The sequence below is a fragment of the Phoenix dactylifera genome, chromosome 6 (genome assembly GCF_009389715.1).
Source record: "Phoenix dactylifera cultivar Barhee BC4 chromosome 6, palm_55x_up_171113_PBpolish2nd_filt_p, whole genome shotgun sequence".
Classification (NCBI taxonomy): domain Eukaryota; kingdom Viridiplantae; phylum Streptophyta; class Magnoliopsida; order Arecales; family Arecaceae; genus Phoenix; species Phoenix dactylifera.
In genome coordinates, this window is record NC_052397.1 from 4,625,822 (window position 1) to 4,644,232 (window position 18,411).

Sequence of the window (18,411 nt, forward strand, 5' to 3'; positions counted from 1 at the left end):
TTTTTTATAAACAAATCAAGTAATTAAGATGAATACAGATACAAATACGGATACGGATACGGATATCGAAATTAATATCTATATTTGTTCTAAATAAATACAGATATGAATAAAAAATTAAGTATATTCATATTTGTTATAAACGGATTCAGATGCAAATCAGATATTAAGTATATCCATATTTGTTATAAATGGATACGGATATAAATAAGATATTTTTAGATATTAATCAAAATTTGAGAAAAATTCAATAATGAAAACTTGCAATAAAGACATGGTTATAAAGAAAAAATTTAATTAAGAAAATATAATTTTAACAAGCATTTATTAATAATAAAAATTAAAAATAATGATAAAATTAAATAGGATATATTAATGAAAACCTACAATTTTAGCAAACATTCATCGAAAGTTAAAAGCAAAATTTTAATGAAAACAATAATTCAAAAATAAAAACCATAATGACATATTCATAAAGAATAGATTTAATTAAAAAATTGCAAATAGGGATGGAATTGGACAGCCGGTCCATCTTTGGGTTATGTTCTGAACCTGGTCCAAAATGGTGCGATCTCGAGTTATAGGGCTCAAACTAAGGTACAGTCCAAACTGAAGCCTGATTTGGAGGCCGACTTGGCCCAACCCAGACAACTCACTCACCTCTCTCTCCCTATCCTGATTTCTCTCCCCCTCCCCCTCCTATCTCCTCTCCTTCATAACTTTTTTCAAGGAAATTATCATACTTCGCCTGACCGTGCCTCAAAGTCCATAAGCTATAATAAATTTGGGCCAGGCCTAGCTCAAGGCGATTTTAGCTGACCTAATGATTGTATATTGCAAACCAAAGTTGGCCCTCTATTTAAAGTTGTACATGATTATTATGGCATGCTTTGGTAGTGTAAAAATATTGTCCACATAACTAAAAAACATAAAAATCTCTGATAAGATGACAAATAAGTTTATAAAAAAATAATGATATACAACTCTTATGTTTTCCCAGTAAGAAATATTTTGCATTGTCACTTAAAAGAAAAGGTGAAATGATATAATTATACATCAGTTTTGCAACTCTTTTGCATGAAATTTGGGTATTATCATAACATTTATTATTTCATAAAAACTTGTTTACGAGAATTGTTGGTTGTTATATTATTATTTAACCGAAAAAGATACTAAGGGATTTTCATTTTTCACAAAGAAAATTCTATAAAGGGGATCGAAGCGGACCGGTTCTGCGGTGGGTAAGAAGACCGGTCTGGTTCGGTTTGCTTTTTTTTTTTTTTTTATCCGGTCGGTAGGCATAACCAAAGCTAAAAGCCGGCATAAAAGACCGCGGCTTGCCGATTTGCGGCTCACAGCTGATCGCCGAAAGACCTAGGGCTGGGCCTGCGAGCCTCTCCGCCGGAACGAAGCCAGTTCTTAGGGTTTTAGCAGAGCTAGGGTTCGTATTCCTTTTCTGAAGTCAGCTCCCTCTACGAAACCTCCCGCGTAAAATCGCCGTTCGCGGTTCCAAGGTCTGAATCTTTCTTCGAACTCCATTTTTTAAATTTATTATTCCCTTTTTAGTTCTGAATTTAATGCTTTTCATGTTAGTTTATCAGGCCGATCGATTTTATTTTATTTTTTAACTTAAAGAAAACGATAGAGCAGTGGAAATAGCAAAAAAAGAAATAACGATTAGACCTTGTGGTGTGGTAGGAGTTGAAGTGCATCATCAAGATTATGGCCCAAAAAAAGAAGTTTTCTGCAAGTCTAATGGATAATTCTGGTTATGATGTTGTTTTTCTATGACTTCTCAATGCCTTCGATTCAGAATGCTTGTATGTCTGGTACTGCAGGCAATTTAATGAAAGAAACAAATATTGTTTCTATCCCCTCCTTTACGTGATTATTTATCTCCATTGTCTATCTAGTTCTTTCAGGTACTGAATTGCCAAAATTGATACATAAAATTAAAATTTAGTAAATGATTGCAATGTGGTTGGTTTTTATAAGGTGGAACCGAATAGGATAAGTTTTGCTGCTTATATTATTCTAATGTATAGATTTGTTTGGGAACATAGCTTGTAATATCTATTGTTAAAGCAGTTGGGAAATAGTAGCCTTTTTTCCATGATAAAAAGATGACAACTGCATCATGATGAGTTGCACTGCTCAATTGAATTTCCTCCATTTGCTTATTCTAGCACATTATTACTGTTTGGAGTTTAAATATGCTGATTTTTCATATTTGCAGTTGTACCATGTTTGATTGAACATTTTATGGCTTGTTTTGGTTCAAAAACCCTTCGACGGAAAGAACTCAGATCAAATACTTCATTGGATATGGGCGAAGAGGAGAAATTATCCAGGAGAAGAGGAAAGAAGGACAATAAAAATAAAAAACCTAGAAAAGGGCCTCTCAACTTGGCTGAGGATTTCTCATCAAAGCAAGAGGGAATAAAAAAGAACAAGAGTAAGAAGCAGAGCAGAGGGCATTCAAATGCAGTCAAAGATGGTCCCCCTGAAAACTCATCAAAGGTAGCCTGCAAAAGCGTGAAAACTAAGGAGTCCTCGAAGCATCATTATCCGTCAGAACCTAAAGCACCCACACTCAGGTTCGAGTCAACTCTTTTACGGCACTTCTCTCATGAGTCTGGTGTTTGTATTCAAATTTAACACCATAATTCCAATTGTTCCTTCATATTAAGCCAGGACATTATATTTTCTTGGCATGATTGCCAATTAACAATGTCTACTTATTTCTGATAAATTATTTATTCATTCTAACTGATGGATCACAGCTGCCATGCAGAAAAAAGGTTGATCCAGAAACTGCAAAGTACTTCTCAGAAATCACAAATCTATTTCAAAACGGTGGCATTGACTTAGAGGAGCGTTCTGCCATCTGTGGCAATGCCTTAGAAGAAACTAGAGGGAAAGAAGTGGAACTTGCAACCGACATGATTATTAGTCACACCTTGCAAAATCTTCTACAGGGTTGTGAGTTGGACCAGCTATGTGGGTTTCTACAAAACTGCGCAAAAGAATTTCCTGCCATTGCAATGGATAAGTTTGGATCTCATGTGGCTGAGACAGCTCTCAAGTCTGTAGCTACACATCTTCAGGATGAAGGATCCTATTCTTATATCGAAGAAACATTGACCAAGTTATGTCAGGTATGTCTTATATATATTTATTATGTTCTCATTGAGGGTATTCTTGTACTAATTCATATATGTGTTCTGTCAGGTGGTTGTTCTTGATGCTGTCAGTGTGATGTGCAGCCGCTATGGATCTCATGTCCTCCGAAGTCTTCTTTGTCTTTGTAAGGGAGTTCCATTAGACTCCTTGGAAGAATTTCATGTGACTAAGTCATCTGCTGTTCTGGCTGAGCGGTTGAATTGTAGGCCAGCACAACCAAGCGGAAATAATTCCAAGAATTTTCAACATGGATTTGCGGTTACATTTAAATATCTAATCAGGGAAATGCTAAACCATGCCAAAGACGAGATTGCAACTCTAAGAGTCAACAAGTATAGCAGTTTGGTTTTGCAGGCATGTGTTCCATCACATGACATAAATAGTGTTTGTATGTGACTGTTATAATATCGTGGCTTTTGTCTTATTTATTAATTACATCATTTGCAGAGTGCATTAAAGTTGTTAGTTGGGGATGATCAAGAATTGTTGCATGCAATTTTAATCCTTCTTGGCTGCTATGAAGAAAACATTGCTCAGGAAAATTTCATTGATAGTGCAAGAAAACAAGAAATTATGGCTTTGCTTGAAGATACTTCTTGTAGCCATCTATTGGAGGTGCTTTCCTCATCCTTCTGATTTAAATCTATCATATTTGCTCAAAATCCACATGTACCTTAATGCAAAAGATTTTTCTCACGTCTTTCTGTGGACGTACTGTTTCCACTTGTGCATTCCTATATACCTTTAAGAATAATATTTTAGTTGTTGTTTCGATTGCTGGTGAGAGCAATTTCTTATGTAATATACTTTGAAATTTAAACTCCTGAGCATACACCTCATGTTAAATCGAAACTATTTAACTTACATTTAGTGGCTATATTCCTTCATAGTTTTGAACAGTGACATGTAACAACTTAGTTTTGGATTAGTGATGTAGGCTTAAGGCACTATTTGCTGGTTTATGTGCATCATTGTACACCATTTTGGAGTGCCAACACCTCATTATATATCACATTTGGTTATTTCATCCTAAATAAGTTTCTGGGATGAATACTTTAGAAACACCTTACTGTAAATGACTTACAAAGTTTATGATCCTCAACTGTTAATCTATGAAAATAACTGAAAGCTTATACCTTCAGATATTGCTTATAATCCTGTCTTCCATGTTGTTGGATGGATATATACTTACTGCATCCAGATTTTATTGAGTAAGAGATGATATCTTCTTAACCATCATTCATATTAGTGTGACATCATGTGGATGAGGCACTAAGTGGGTGTGCTAACTGAATAAATTATTACCTGAATAATTGCAGTTGCTGGTTTGTGCCCTTATTTAAGATAATGTTCACGATTATGTTGTTAACAGCTATTATGGGTACATTATGAGCATAAGAATGATGTTAATAACTGCCATAATGGTCTCTATTTGGTTTTCTTACCATTTGCATATTAAAATTTTATTTTGTTCAACATTTTAAAAATATATAGAAATTGACATTAAATGCGCATTTGGTTTGCAACCGGAATCGGAATTTGAATAGGTTGGAATGAAAATCGAAATAGCCATATCCTCCGACTTGTTTGGTTCATGATTGGAATTGGAATTGGAAAATCAATTCAACAGAGGGGTGTTTTTGAAAAATCAATTAAGTAGAGTGGTATTTTGAAAAAAATAATTTTTAAATTAAAGTTAGTAGAATGGGATTTGAATATTGGGGTGAGAGCCGGGATTGGGTTTTGGGAGATTGGGGCATTCCTATTCTCCCTTAGAATGAGAACGAGACTCCCCTCAACCAAAAGGCTGGAGTGGGAGTCACTCATTTTCATTCCCTTTCCAGAGCCCAATTCCTCCAACCAAACATATCCTAAGTAGTATTATATTCTAGTAATTGTGAATGTGTCATGTAAGTTGTAACACCATTATTCTGCTGATATTACATGTTATTTTTCAGCCAGTAGCAAGTTTTACTCATTTTACTTTTTTTGGGCAAGCATTCTTTTACTTTAAAAAATACAGTCAAAGGTTGGATTGAGCGAATGAGGCTGTCATTTTTGTTATACAGTTTATAATGGTAAACTTGGGGTTGTTGTGATGGGATAATGGTAGTTTTGAATTCTCTGCTTCCACCCTGCTCTTCCATCTCCCTGCAGGAAACAATGACTTTGACTCCCTAGATGTTAGGGTTTTTTAGGCTTAAATTAACCTGCCTAATGTCATGGTTGCGAGTATTCTGGATGCTTGTAGGGCTTATAGGTAAATGGTCAAGGCTTGCCAAGATTAAAAGTCAGATTTTTGCATTATTTAGCTAGTGACTATTGTGAGTATCCATTTCTTGTGCTCTTGGGGTAAGGGGATGTTAGTAATTTGTAGGTAATGATGCTAGTGGTTTGCTTGATATTATACACTTAGCAGGCTGGGAACTAGGGTGATGCCCATGGTTTGGATGGGTGTCTTTGGAGGGTTAAGCTATTCCAAATGTCAAGCCTAGGTTTGTTGTTGGTAGAGCAAATAAAGTGAAAATTCGATGAGATGATTTTTTTGATAACCCTTTTGAATTTGCTCTCCACCATTTTTATTCTGGCAAATAGAATAATTATTCTATCTGTGTTCCTCCACAAAAATTTCTACAAAAGGCATTGGATTGGATGTCAGCCAAAATGAATCTAGCGCAGTCTAAACCACAATTCCTTTGGTTTAATCTGATTAAAATTGTTTTCACTTTCGTATAGTGACTGTTAGATTGGCTACTGCCACATACCTTCTGATTCTATACTAGTTGGATGAGGCTTCCAATCAAATCTCTCTATAGTATAAGCACATGTCAAAAAAATCTGCATTCTTTCAGTATTTACAATAGATATTTGTAAGTGCTATGGGGTACTATGTACAGGTTGATGGGACATGGTTCTTGATCCATTTGAGCACCAAATAAGTACTTTGAAGAGAATCTGATGTATACTCACAAAATATAAGACTTATCAAAGTTGTGGAAGCTTCCAATTGCTCGTAGATCTTACTATTCACACGATCTCATCTGGGCTTCTTCCACAAGGAATGGTGCATTATGCCCAATCCCTAATATCACCGTGAAGACTGATCTTTTTTTTTTCTTCCTAACTTGAAATAGTTGTTTCAACTTAACATATAGTCTAGTTTCAGAGTTATCTATTAAGAGCGTATGTGGGTCCATAAGACTCAGGATTTTTAATATGTGAGTGCATGCTGAACTATGTAATAAAGGTCCCAATGGACAAATTTTGCAGGATGCATATTGAACAAAATTAAATTTGTAGTAATCGATAATGGGAGACTAAAGAGTAAAAGTATAACAGATCCTTCTTCCCATTGCCTGCAGAATTTTGAATGTATCTGTTGAGAATTCTTCCTTCGGCCTTTAAACTTGTTTATCCCCTTTTTTTTTCTTTTTCTTTTTTGTTGGGACCCTGTCCTGTTTCCTTTCACTTTTTGTGTTGTTTAATTTGACTGTTTATTTTTTTTTAAATATTATTTAAGCAAGTTCATTACATATCCTGGTGTTCATAACCATGACTCTTTCAGTTGGTGATTTATTTAATGGCTAATGATAAGCAAATTAGCTCTTCATTTTTTAGATGACGTGGTTTCATCCTTTGCTAATTGACGCTGCCATCTACTTATGTCTATCTAGTTATTTCATTCTAAATATTTTGCAACACTTGTATTTCTATCACAATATTACTAGAAAAACATTGCTAAACATTAACTATTATAGGCTACGGCTGATTGTTTGCTGGGCATGTTTTCTGATATTTCTCTGGCTGTTGGACCCCTGTCAAACTGTCAACCATCTATTGAATTCTGCACATATACATGCTTCTCATTATTGTTTTCTGGTATATGTTTTCTGATGCTGGTTCATTAAAGAAAGCGGCTTATTGTTTGTCATTTACAGGTCATTATTGAAGTGGCCCCGCAGATTCTGTACAACGAGTTGCTGACTAAAGTGTTCAAAGGGTCATTACTTCAAATTTCATCTCATCGTTGTGGCAATTTTGTTGTGCAAGCATTAGTGTCTTCAACAAAAACCAGTGATCAAGTACATTTTCTTTTCTTTTTCCACCATTACATTGAGCTGCTCATTACCTCATATCGATCTCTGCAAATTGTCTGGTGGCGTGATCTTCTTTAGGTTGAAATATGTGTTATTTTTCCTCCTGAGATTTTGTTACTTCTAATATACTGAAGGATGAAGACAAGGTCATTTGCTTTTGTGTAAGATTACTGGAGTGTGGCACATGTGATGCCCATGGTTTTTATATATATAGAAAAAATAAATGGTGAGAACCATTTGAATAAGTAACAAAAAATGCTAGGGGAAGGGCTCGAGAGTAGTTAGTGGACAAGCTCTAACCAACCTGTGCACATGCTATAAAAAAATATGTAGACATGGGGTGGGGAAATGCAAATACAGAGGAAAACATGGATGGATGGGCGTGCTTCACTAAGGGGCTGTCACGCATATTGGGAGAATTAGCATTATATATTAAAATAGATGTTTACTACTGATCATACGAGTCCTTATTTTATGATTACTGTGTTCCAAAACTTAGATACACAAGTTTGTTATTCAAATCTCTGACTATTACTTTAGTAATCTGCAAAACAAGTTGCTTCAGGGTGAATTTGTGCAATGAGGTGGGCTACTTTGGATTATTGTGTAAAAGGAAACAGTCATAATAGTGTGTCATATGAGTTCTCTTGCATAGGGACAGCATGATTTGTTGAGGAACTTTACTACTGCTTCACAAATCTGCCAGGAGAACATCTTGATAACGAGAATGTGCTGGCCTTGTCATGATTGCCTGCAACAGAGTTGCATTTAACACCATTCCCTTTCATGCTTGCTCATGTTGTGCCCACCTTATGTCTTAAAATTGCTATTGGTTTCTAATGAATGCAAACATTGGTTTGTGAGTACCTGAGTATTTTCTTGAGAAAAACACATCTTATGCATTGTGTTTACCATTATATGTATAACTCCTCTATTTTTTATTTTTTTTTTGCTATTGGAACAATAAATGATGGTGCCATAGAAAATTTCTTGTGTCCTTTTCTGCACAGATGGACTTGATCTGGGAGGAGCTTGGTCCAAAGTTTAAGGAACTACTTGAAGTTGGGAAGGCAGGTGTCATAGCTTCTATTTTAGCAGCATGCCAACGGCTTCAAACCCATGCCCATGAGGTTTTCAACTTTTTGTCTTGTCATTGCAATTTTTTTATTTGAATATTTTGCATTTTCTCTTTCAATGTCAACCTTATTTTTTCTTGTCTGGGTCAATTTTTTGTTCTCATGTGCAGTGTTGTCAGGCCCTTGCTTCTGCAGTAAGTTCAGATTCTGAATATCCCAGTTGCATAATTCCACACATGCTATTTCTGGAGAGCTACTTCAGGGATAAATCCTGTTGGAAATGGCCTCTGGATGGCAAGATGCACGTATTGGGTTGTTTGATGCTACAGACTATTTTTAGATATCCAAGTGTACGTCAAAATCTACTCTCCTCTTTTCATGTTGAGGTGTATTCTTTCATATTCATTATTTTCAGTGGAAATCCTATATTTAATCTTCTTTATGACAACTAGTTAAGATTGGAATGGGGAAAGGATAATGTAATAGATGTCTTGGTTACATTTGTTTGGTATGACTGTCAAGGAGCATTCATTGTTTTCGTGCTTTCATATAATGTGATTCTATTCTCAGTTTGCCCTTTCAATTGGAAGCTTTTCATTCTTTCAAATCAAGTGTAAGATTATTACTTTGTACTGTGGCTCTGTATTACTCTAATTAACTATTATTGTTTGAACGAATGCATGTGAGATCAACATATACATATACATACACATGCACATGTGGCTGCTTCAAAAGTCATCACCAATGTACTAAAGTTAATATTTTTTTTGTCCATCTCCCATCCTTAATGACATGAGATATGTTGAAACTCTTGCCTTGCATCTGATTAATGTGATATGTGTTCAATTAATTTCTTTGAATTGTGAACTTCTTCAACTAGATTAAGAAACAATTACATGAATAACTGAGGCTGAATTATGCAGAAAATGCTTTATTTGGTAGCATGAAAAGGTTGTGTTTTGAAATATTAATGTGCATAATATAGGCAAACCGTGCCACTATTGCGAGGTTTACTTTGATTTCATTTTTTTCTAGGTTTTTCAAAACCCAGAATTCTTATGTCTTCACTGAACTGCATCTCTGTTCCATCTTGGCATATCTAACAGTATATTATCTCAAACCTCGGTAGAAATCTGGTCTAATGATATATTATGGGGATTCTTTCTTAGGTACCCTTCAAAATAAAATTCTAGTCCCATATATAATTGCCAGTTATTTGTATTACCGGATAATCCTGCAAGTTTCTGAATTTCCTTGTGACAAATGATTCTTAAACAGCAACTTATTGGGCCATACATCTCCAGTATTACATCTATGGAAGCTGAACATATCTTCCAAACTGCCAAAGATGCTGGAGGAGCCCGTGTTCTTGAAGTTTTCCTTTGTTCTGATGCTACTGCAAAACAAAAGCTTAAAGTTATTACCAGGTAAAGCATCGAACTACATCCAAACCTCATAATTTTCCTATACATGTTCTTGCATATTTTTTATGCTTGTTTTGTTAGTATGTGTTTATGAAAGAGTGTTTTTATCAGAAAACAGTCTAACTGCATGTTCTTGAAGTTAGTGCTGCGAATGAAAAAAATGACATCCTAAATAGGAAGGTAGTGAGATAGGTCTCTGAGTATCTAATCGAAGATCTGGCCTAGCCCAATTTAAAGTGGAGCCACTACAACTAATACATTCCTTTAGGTGACACCTATCTATTTATTATTTTATTTTTTTACTTTTTCATTTGAGAAAAGGGAGGGGGACCAACCCATTTATTAGATTTTTTAAAAACATATTAGAAGGGGTACAAAGGGGAAGAGAGAGGTGCAAAGGATGAAGGAGGATATGGTAAGGTAAGGAAACACACAAGAAGAGTTAAGAGAGGAGGTTCCACACATGTTGGTAGCCAGTCTTGGCCTTTAGGATTGCAGAGCATTGATGAATCTTTGAACAGGGCAATCACAGAATTTAGGACCATGTCGTGGGTGGAGGATATCTCTAATATATTATTATTTTATCCAATAACCATAAAATAAAAAAATATATAAATGTTTCTTCTATAAGGTTCGGACTGAGTTAGTCTTGGAGAGAAATGGCAGTCTTACAGAAGGAATTTGTAGTTTAGAACTCCAAAACATACTAGTAAAAGAACTGCAACCAAAATTTAACACATTGTCATTATGATGTCTTATATTAGAAGTTTTGCAACCTATTTCATTAGGGAGATACAGTACATGTTTGCATGTGGGCCACAAAATCTTACACCTCATTTAGAAAGACTCACTTATTTGTCTGAAACTAAAGCACAAAATGCCCATTTTTTGCAATTAGTGATGTGCAACCATATTGTGATTACAGCTACACCAAATCATGCTTCTTTAAATTCCTGTTAGGAAGTACTTGATGTTGTGTTTCCCCCAGGAGCTATAGTTAGAAGTCTCTGTTGTACAATATCAGGCATGGTGATTCTCCTTAAACTTCCTTGGACAACCTTAGATCCCCATCAGATCCTCTTCCCACCACAAAAATCATAACCAACAAGCCTTACTAATTTTTGGCCAGCTAACCGATTTTCAACTAACTGTGACATCCTTTATCACTATCAACGTTTTGGATCCTTCCTAACTTCAGTTTATGATGGTTATGACTTCCCCTTCTTGTTGACCCTTCCGATCTTATTCCCTCCTCATTGATGCCTCTCAGATATTTGTTGCAAATGGCCCATTGTAGTCACCCATGAGGTTTGAAATCTTGGTATTGGTCAACATATTGGTTTTGTACAAATGGCCCATTGTAGTCACCCATGAGGTTTGAAATCTTGGTATTGGTCAACATATTGGTTTTGTACAGGAATGATATGGCACCACTATGCACCATACCATACCAACCAATACATAGTTGATAGTACAGTAGTTGGTGCCAGAACAGCAGCCAGCACCTTTTTTTGTAGTAGCTCAAAGGGTATCCCAAGCACCAGTCCTTCACTGGTCTGGTCCAATGCGAACAAACTAGTACTCAATTCTTTTGTTTCCCTTTCATGACAATGCCACTTCTATGATTCTTTTAATGTTATCTAGTCTTATTGTTCTCTTTTTCTGATCGTGCCATTGCTCTTTCACACTTCCACCTCAAGATTCTCATGTTTGTCATGCTCAAGTACATGTTTGCACCTCCTTTGTTACCCGAAATTCCAATCTAATCTCATTTTTCGCTCTTCTAGTTCCTTTATATATCTGTGCCTATCTTTCTTTCGTGTGCCGGTTCATGACAACAAATATGATCACAGAGGATTATATTTTGGATATCAATGTTAACTGTATCATCCTTTTACTTTATATTCCTGCTAAATTTGCATTCCACATAGAGTCTTGATTCTAGTCATTCTGCTAATTTTTGTACCATCTTCCAAAGCTTTCTTTAAAAAAAAATCCAATTTCAATTTCATTGCTTTCTCAATTTACTAAGTAATTCCACACTGTCTTTAAATTAAAGTCCCAAAAAATGCCCTGCTGAATATCAACAGGAATTTCAACTGTGCATATTAGGAGACAAGGGCCGATAGGAAGCCGTTGTGAAGGCTTATCGAGGTCATAAGTAGTACAAGTTTCTATGCATTAAATGTTCAGGTCTCAATATTTCTTTGATGAATAGCTTACAAGGCCTATATTATTCTAAATTAGATAAGTTGATTTTGCAAAGGTTTTACATATTAAGTGTTGCACTTACCATACTGGTTAAGGTTCCTGCACTATAGTGGACAGCATAACTTATGTGTTTCAAAGAGTTAAATACATTTGATGTAAGAACCTTTAAGCAAAAATTTAGTGCAACTTGAAAGACATACAACATGTGTAAAAGTATAAGAGTTGGACTGCACAATTTGCATTAACTCCTTGTCAAAGGAGTTAATGTTTTTAAAATCAATGATAGGGAATACAAAGTGAAGATCGAACATGATCTACACTACAAAGAATGTGTAGAAACCAAAATTCATATACAAGGAGTTAACGAGCTTAAAATAAATGATAGGAAATTTAAATTGAAGATCCAAATCATTGAACATAGGCTATACTACAGAAGAAAGCTTAGAAACCAAAATTCATATATTTTGGTGGTCTAATCTATGTATCAAGCTGGTACAAGAATGAAAGTTATCAATTGCATTTGGATGGTAAAATACATGGAGCATGTAAAGTGAAAATCCACCATTATGGATCATGATCTTCACTAGGTTTTGATGGTTAAATCATTGTAAATTCACTAGGTTTTGATGGTTAAATCATAGTAAAACATATCATGCTGAAACCAACCATTTTGATGCCTACCTGATGATTGACACATGAATTTTGATTTCTAGGCATTTTTGTAGTATAGATCATGTTCAACATTTTGGATCTTGAATTTAGATAGTCTATTGTTTGTGAATTGTTGACTTTCTTTTTCAATGAATTAATATAAAGTGTGCAGTACAACTCAAAATGTATAATTTTTTATTACTATGCATCACATTACAATTGCATTGCATGTTCCTACAGCTCAAAACTTTAAAATATAAGTTAGAAATTTGTGTTTCTTTTTACCAAATAATGTTATAGTACAAAGTGTGAAGACAAATGCGTAAATCTGACTACTGCTGTATGGAAAAATGCAGGATGAGATAAAACCCTGTAGAAATTTTCTTTTCTTTTATTGGTAAATTTAAAGCAATTCATGCAACAAATACAATTTTTAAGACGAAATAGTTGAAAATTTTATTGAGAGTGATAATATGTGTAAAACTAATACTAATTACTTGTATTCAGCCTTAACTTTTTCTTATGATATGTCATATTCCATTTGAAAAGAAATATTTCCATAATGTGTTATTTTTCCACTAAAAAGAAAAATAAGTGTATATTTACCAGATTTAGCAAAAACTTTCCAAACATTTGCCTTCTTTCTATTGCCCTTTCTCTCTTCTTTGCAAACTATTTTTTTTTGTCACAACCCAAGACCTTACCCAAAATAGCTAGCCGAAAGGTATTTTTTAGGTTCCTCAATCCTATATAAGTATCCAAGATCTTCTCGGCGAGTAACCGATGTGAGACTAAGCACATGCCTGCACGGGTCCTCACATACTCCTGTTCAGGCCTTGACGTCTTCGTCAGTTTAAGGGTTCAAATCCATTCAAATCTAATTACAAGCACCACAATTGGCCTATGGTTAGCCTCTATGAACCCTTGCTGCAGTGTCCCCTATTCCACATAAGCTGTGGGCCGAGTTCGCTCTGATACTATTTGTCACAACGCAAAACCTCACCCAAAATAGGTAGCTAAAAGGTATTTTTTTGGGTTCCTTAGTTCTGTATAAGGACCCTGGATTTTCTTAATGAATAACCGATGGGAGACTAAACACACGCCTGCACGGGTCCTTACACCCCCACCCCTCTACAATTGCCTTCTTTAAATTGCTAGTTTTTGTAGGAACATGGTAAATGATTTGTTTCCTTATATCATCCTTATTCTACAATATAGATCCCTTGTTATGTTTTGTCTTTGTCTCTCTCTTTCTGTCAGTTGGGGTCCTAGCTCCGAATACAAAGCTGAAACAGAGCAGACATATAAACAGACTATAAGCATTCAAAACCCACACCATTTGCATCAGCTTGTGCCTTCAGTAGAACCTCTACTGAAATGTTATCCTCTCAGACCATTAGCTTCTGCAATTGGCACCCTTGATTGGCCAAATAATCCACTACCTGCTCCCCTTGGGTCATTATGGCATTCATCACTATACTTGGCTATCTAACTACAAATCCTGGAGTTTTGCAAGCATGACTGTGCGGCAATCATGAACTGCTAGTTAGAGTTGATAAATGCAAACCCCCTTTTCTTTTCGCATTGGTTGAATGTCCAAGGGCTTACTAGATTCCAACTACTTTGACTGAATGCCCAAGGGCCAACTACTTCCACCTTGGCTTTCTTTTAAATTTCTAGCATGATAAAGTTCTTTTGTCTTTTTATCCGTTTCCAGGTTAGCTGGGTTAAGTCAGGTTGAGTTGGATTGTGCCATGTTAATTGGATTATATTGAGTTGAATAGGAATTTAGGATAGGGGAAATGTTTGGTACATATTATTTGTTGAGTTGAGATCTCAATTGTTCATAAATTTCAATAGCAGGGACAGACAACTATGTCTTGCTTTTTTCCCCCAAGCCAATTGCAGATTATTAACAATCGCAAGCATTCGGTGCCTATTTCTTAAGTTACAATGATATTTAGTTATTTACATCCAAAGAACCCACTGCAAAAAATGGTTAATAACTTAATATGGCACTCTAATAAAGTGTATATTTAAACTGTGGGTTCGAGGGTTTTTAATAACATTGTCAAGTCACAGATGAGATTATGGGGGTGAAAAGCTCCCTAGGAAACTTTGTGATTCTGATCTTCGTGTTGTAGTTTTTCACTTTCAGTAGTTCAGTTTCATGCTGAATTCAGCTGAAATACAAGAAGGAACTGCATTTCGAGAGAAACCTTCAGAATGTCAGATTAACTGTTTTTCCCCTTTACCTTGTTTCTTGAAGACTGCAAGATCATTATGGAGAGCTTGCAATGAATCCTTCCAGCTCATTCACAGTTGAGAAGTGCTTCAATGCTAGTAGCATGTCTCTGAAAGAGGCTATAGCAGGGGAGTTGCATGTCGTGCAAGCAGAACTTTCCAAGACAAAGCATGGTCCATATCTCTTGAAGAAGCTAGATATTGATGGGTAAGATGGTCATCCTTTTACAACCTTTTTTCCGTCCCTGGATTTTATTAATCTGTTTTACTCTGGAACAATTGAGTTCGTTTTTTTTAATATAAATTTTGATCAACTTCTGATGATCTAAAAATTAGATCGACAACCAGTTCTAACCAAATTACAAATTTTTTTATGCCAAAAAAATGGTCAGATCACATAAGTCATAATTTTTATGGAATAACAAAATTGGTGACCAGAAATGTTAATTTAGTGTAGATAGAAGTCTCATATGATGACATCAACATTCACTACCTTTCTACCCTGTCATGTCAGGATGGTTACATGCAAGTCATATAAGATACAGAATACTACAGAAATTATTTTCTAAAAATAATTATGGTAAATTTTAGGTCTACAGGAGGCTATTGGATGTGTGGATGCATTTGTATTTTTTTGGATAAGTTAATTTATCAGAAGTGGCTGGACTAGGAGCTCCCTGTTCTTTTAGCAGGAACATGGGAATTATTTGTTGAGGTTATCAAGTAATTGCATACGTATTCAGCTTAAAAGGATTTATTCCCTCACCCTGCTCGAGTTAATCAGACCTTGCTGCCTGCATTTTGGTTAATCTTGTTTTCGACAAATTTGCAAAACAAGATGATTAACTTTTCTCAGCTTTTCGGTCCTGATTGTGAATCCAAAATACAGAAATTAATTACTGCTGAAGTTGGTAATGCCCATAAATTTGTCTTTTGTTCAAGCTGGCCACTGTTCATCCAGTTGCAGCTCTGAGGTTCAAACATCAAAAGCTTTGAGTTTCAAATCTTGTCAGATAGTTTTAATGCTGCTTTACATGTGATAGAGTGGTTTGTCAGCTCATCATAACAAGGTTATAGCATGATTTATTTTTCATCATAACCGTTATCCAAGTTTTTCTCCATCAAAATAGAGGGGATATGAACCCAAAACCTGAGAAGGCTTTGTCTTGTTTCTTTCCTGGTGTGTGTGATTATCCTATATATTTATGCTCTTCCTGCTTCATGATATTCCCATTCTTGAGTTTACCTAGGTGCTGGGTGCAGGTTGGCCCAGGGCACAACGATACACAGATATGATCTATTCCTTTAGACCCCACAGATGGCCGTGTTCCAAATCAACCATCTAGTTTTGTATTTATATGTTTTTAGAAAACTGGTTGTGAATATTTTCTTTGGCTTTTTTGCAGATTTGCAAAACGACCTGAGCAATGGAAATTGCACCAAGCATCAAAAGAGAGTGCATACAAAGAATTCCAGGCTACATTTGGATCCAGCAGTAAATCGAATGAACAAAATGTACCAGTACACCAGTCATCCCAGGAATCCTCAAGGAAAAGGCATAAAGGACATGGGAAAATGGATGATAACATCGGTCATGGTCGCATTTCTAATGCTGGTGCATCTTCCAGTGCAGAATATCCTGGCCTTGAGATCTCGATGGCGAAGTTGGGTTTCCCCGGGCACAAGCAAGGTTTCAAGAGAAAAGGTTATTCAGATGAGAACGATGCCAAAGAAACTCTTAGCAAGAAATTTATCAGAAACAGCATTGAAACTTCATTTGTGAGGAAATCTGGGAAGAGAAAATCGTCAGCAACTGAGCTAGCTGATCTTGCTGGGAAGGAAACATTGAGCGCACGTGAAGTTCAAGAGCTCTTTAAACCAACAACCAAGACTGAAAGGCAGCAGTCTGGAATGGAAAGAACACCTTTTCTGAAGAAACAGAAGAGGTGATTTTGCAGGTTTCTGGCCAGTGTATGTTTTGATTTATATGACACTAATGACACTATTCGAAATTTATATAATTGTTAAATTATAGATGAAGTGGAGAGGATCGTAGGATTAGAGCAGAAATGTCACCAGTGACTGGGCATCTTAATTTTATTGAACATGTGGTGTGATGTAGAGGATTAAAGAAAGAGGTTTTCCTTCTTCCATATGTTCTTTTGTCTGAGCTGCTCTTCTTGCAACGTTATTGCCAGATTAAATAATATCTTGCATAGTTTTGGTCTGCAAAATCTGGCATTGAATTGAAGGACAGGAACAGGTAGCCAGGGATGCCATTTTCATGACATCATCCTGCAGCTGCCATGCATCTTTAACCGAACACTCAAGTCTTATGGTAGAGATTGATCGGCAATGGTTCAACGAGCATTTGCTTGATAATGTACTGTAGGAATGATATATAATTTACAGGGTCCCATTTTAATTAAGGTGTCACTTTTTTTTTTCTTTTTGATGTAAATGCTAAAAACTAATTTGAGCTTGATAAAATTCAGTTCTCTGTAAGTGATTGCAGCATTTCTCCACAGAGGATGGTCATGTCAGGGAATGATAAGTGGAGTTGGGAGGACATGAAATTACTTTCATCACCATAGCGATTTTGCCACCTTTTATTTAGTTCTTGAAGTTTTATAACTATGAAATGATTTTAACAAATTTCTTCGATTGCAATTCCTTAACGCCCAGGTGACAGACATTTAGACCATAAAGATTGGATCCACAGACTTGATAAGTAATAGTTTGAATTTCTCAGAAAAAGATATGGAAATGATTTGCTGGAGTCTGAAAAAGGATGCTTTTGTTCTCTATCTGACAAATGTGGCTTAGAGCTTTCATTTGATGATGCAATGGTGTCTATGCTGTTTTGAACATTTTTCTGAAGTTATGGATCGGTATTTACGAAACCCCACAAATATGGGGAAATGACTTCCCTATAAGAAGCCAAGCTGGTTCTTGTTTCTTACCTCTTGTTGCTTATCTTCTCAAGGAGGTTTGGTTCCCCTCCTTGCACAAGCGAAGTCTAATTGCTCAATTTAATCCCTCTCCAAAATTTAATTATACATGGATTATTCATCATGCTCCAAGTTTTACCACATGGAACTGATATATTTTATAGTATGCATGTAGAAAGCCATGCTCTTTTGAAGAAGGGAGTTCTGTCATGCCCCAGATCTGGGACAACACGACCATGCTATTGAGAGATACCATCCACGATAACATGAAGCCAATAATCATAATTTATATATAAATCCACCTCAAATAAAAATATAATAAAATGACCTGAATCCATTACCCATTAAATAAATAAATGAGAGCGGGTACAAAGTGACTAAATCTAAATATAAATACCCAAAATCCATACCTCAAAATTCAGAAAGTCGTCAACTATAAATTCATAGTCAATTAAAAATACTGAAATTCTTCTACAAAATCGCGAAGCTTGCTAGCACGAATTTCAAGTCTGGACCATCCTTCGCTCCTAGTTATCCTATTCGTCTGAAAAGAAAAAAAATAAAAAGAGATATA

At 35.6% G+C, this 18,411-nt stretch overlaps 1 protein-coding gene across 2 annotated transcripts; it reads left to right on the forward strand.

Moving 5' to 3' along the window:
* The first annotated feature begins 1,330 nt into the window (after positions 1–1,330).
* On the forward strand, positions 1,331–17,041 carry LOC103702625 (pumilio homolog 23). Of its 2 annotated transcripts, none has more exons than XM_017842284.3 (11): positions 1,331–1,514; positions 2,237–2,597; positions 2,784–3,158; positions 3,232–3,537; positions 3,631–3,798; positions 7,122–7,265; positions 8,291–8,410; positions 8,527–8,706; positions 9,635–9,783; positions 14,912–15,094; positions 16,293–17,041. In XM_017842284.3, exons 3-11 carry the CDS (start codon positions 2,943–2,945, stop codon positions 16,834–16,836), a joined length of 2,010 nt encoding a protein of 669 aa, XP_017697773.2. In that variant the 5' UTR covers positions 1,331–1,514; positions 2,237–2,597; positions 2,784–2,942; the 3' UTR covers positions 16,837–17,041. The 2 variants fall into 2 exon arrangements, with proteins under 2 accessions (XP_017697773.2, XP_008783356.2); XM_008785134.4 differs by having other exon boundaries at positions 2,795–3,158.
* Positions 17,042–18,411: the final 1,370 nt, after the last annotated feature.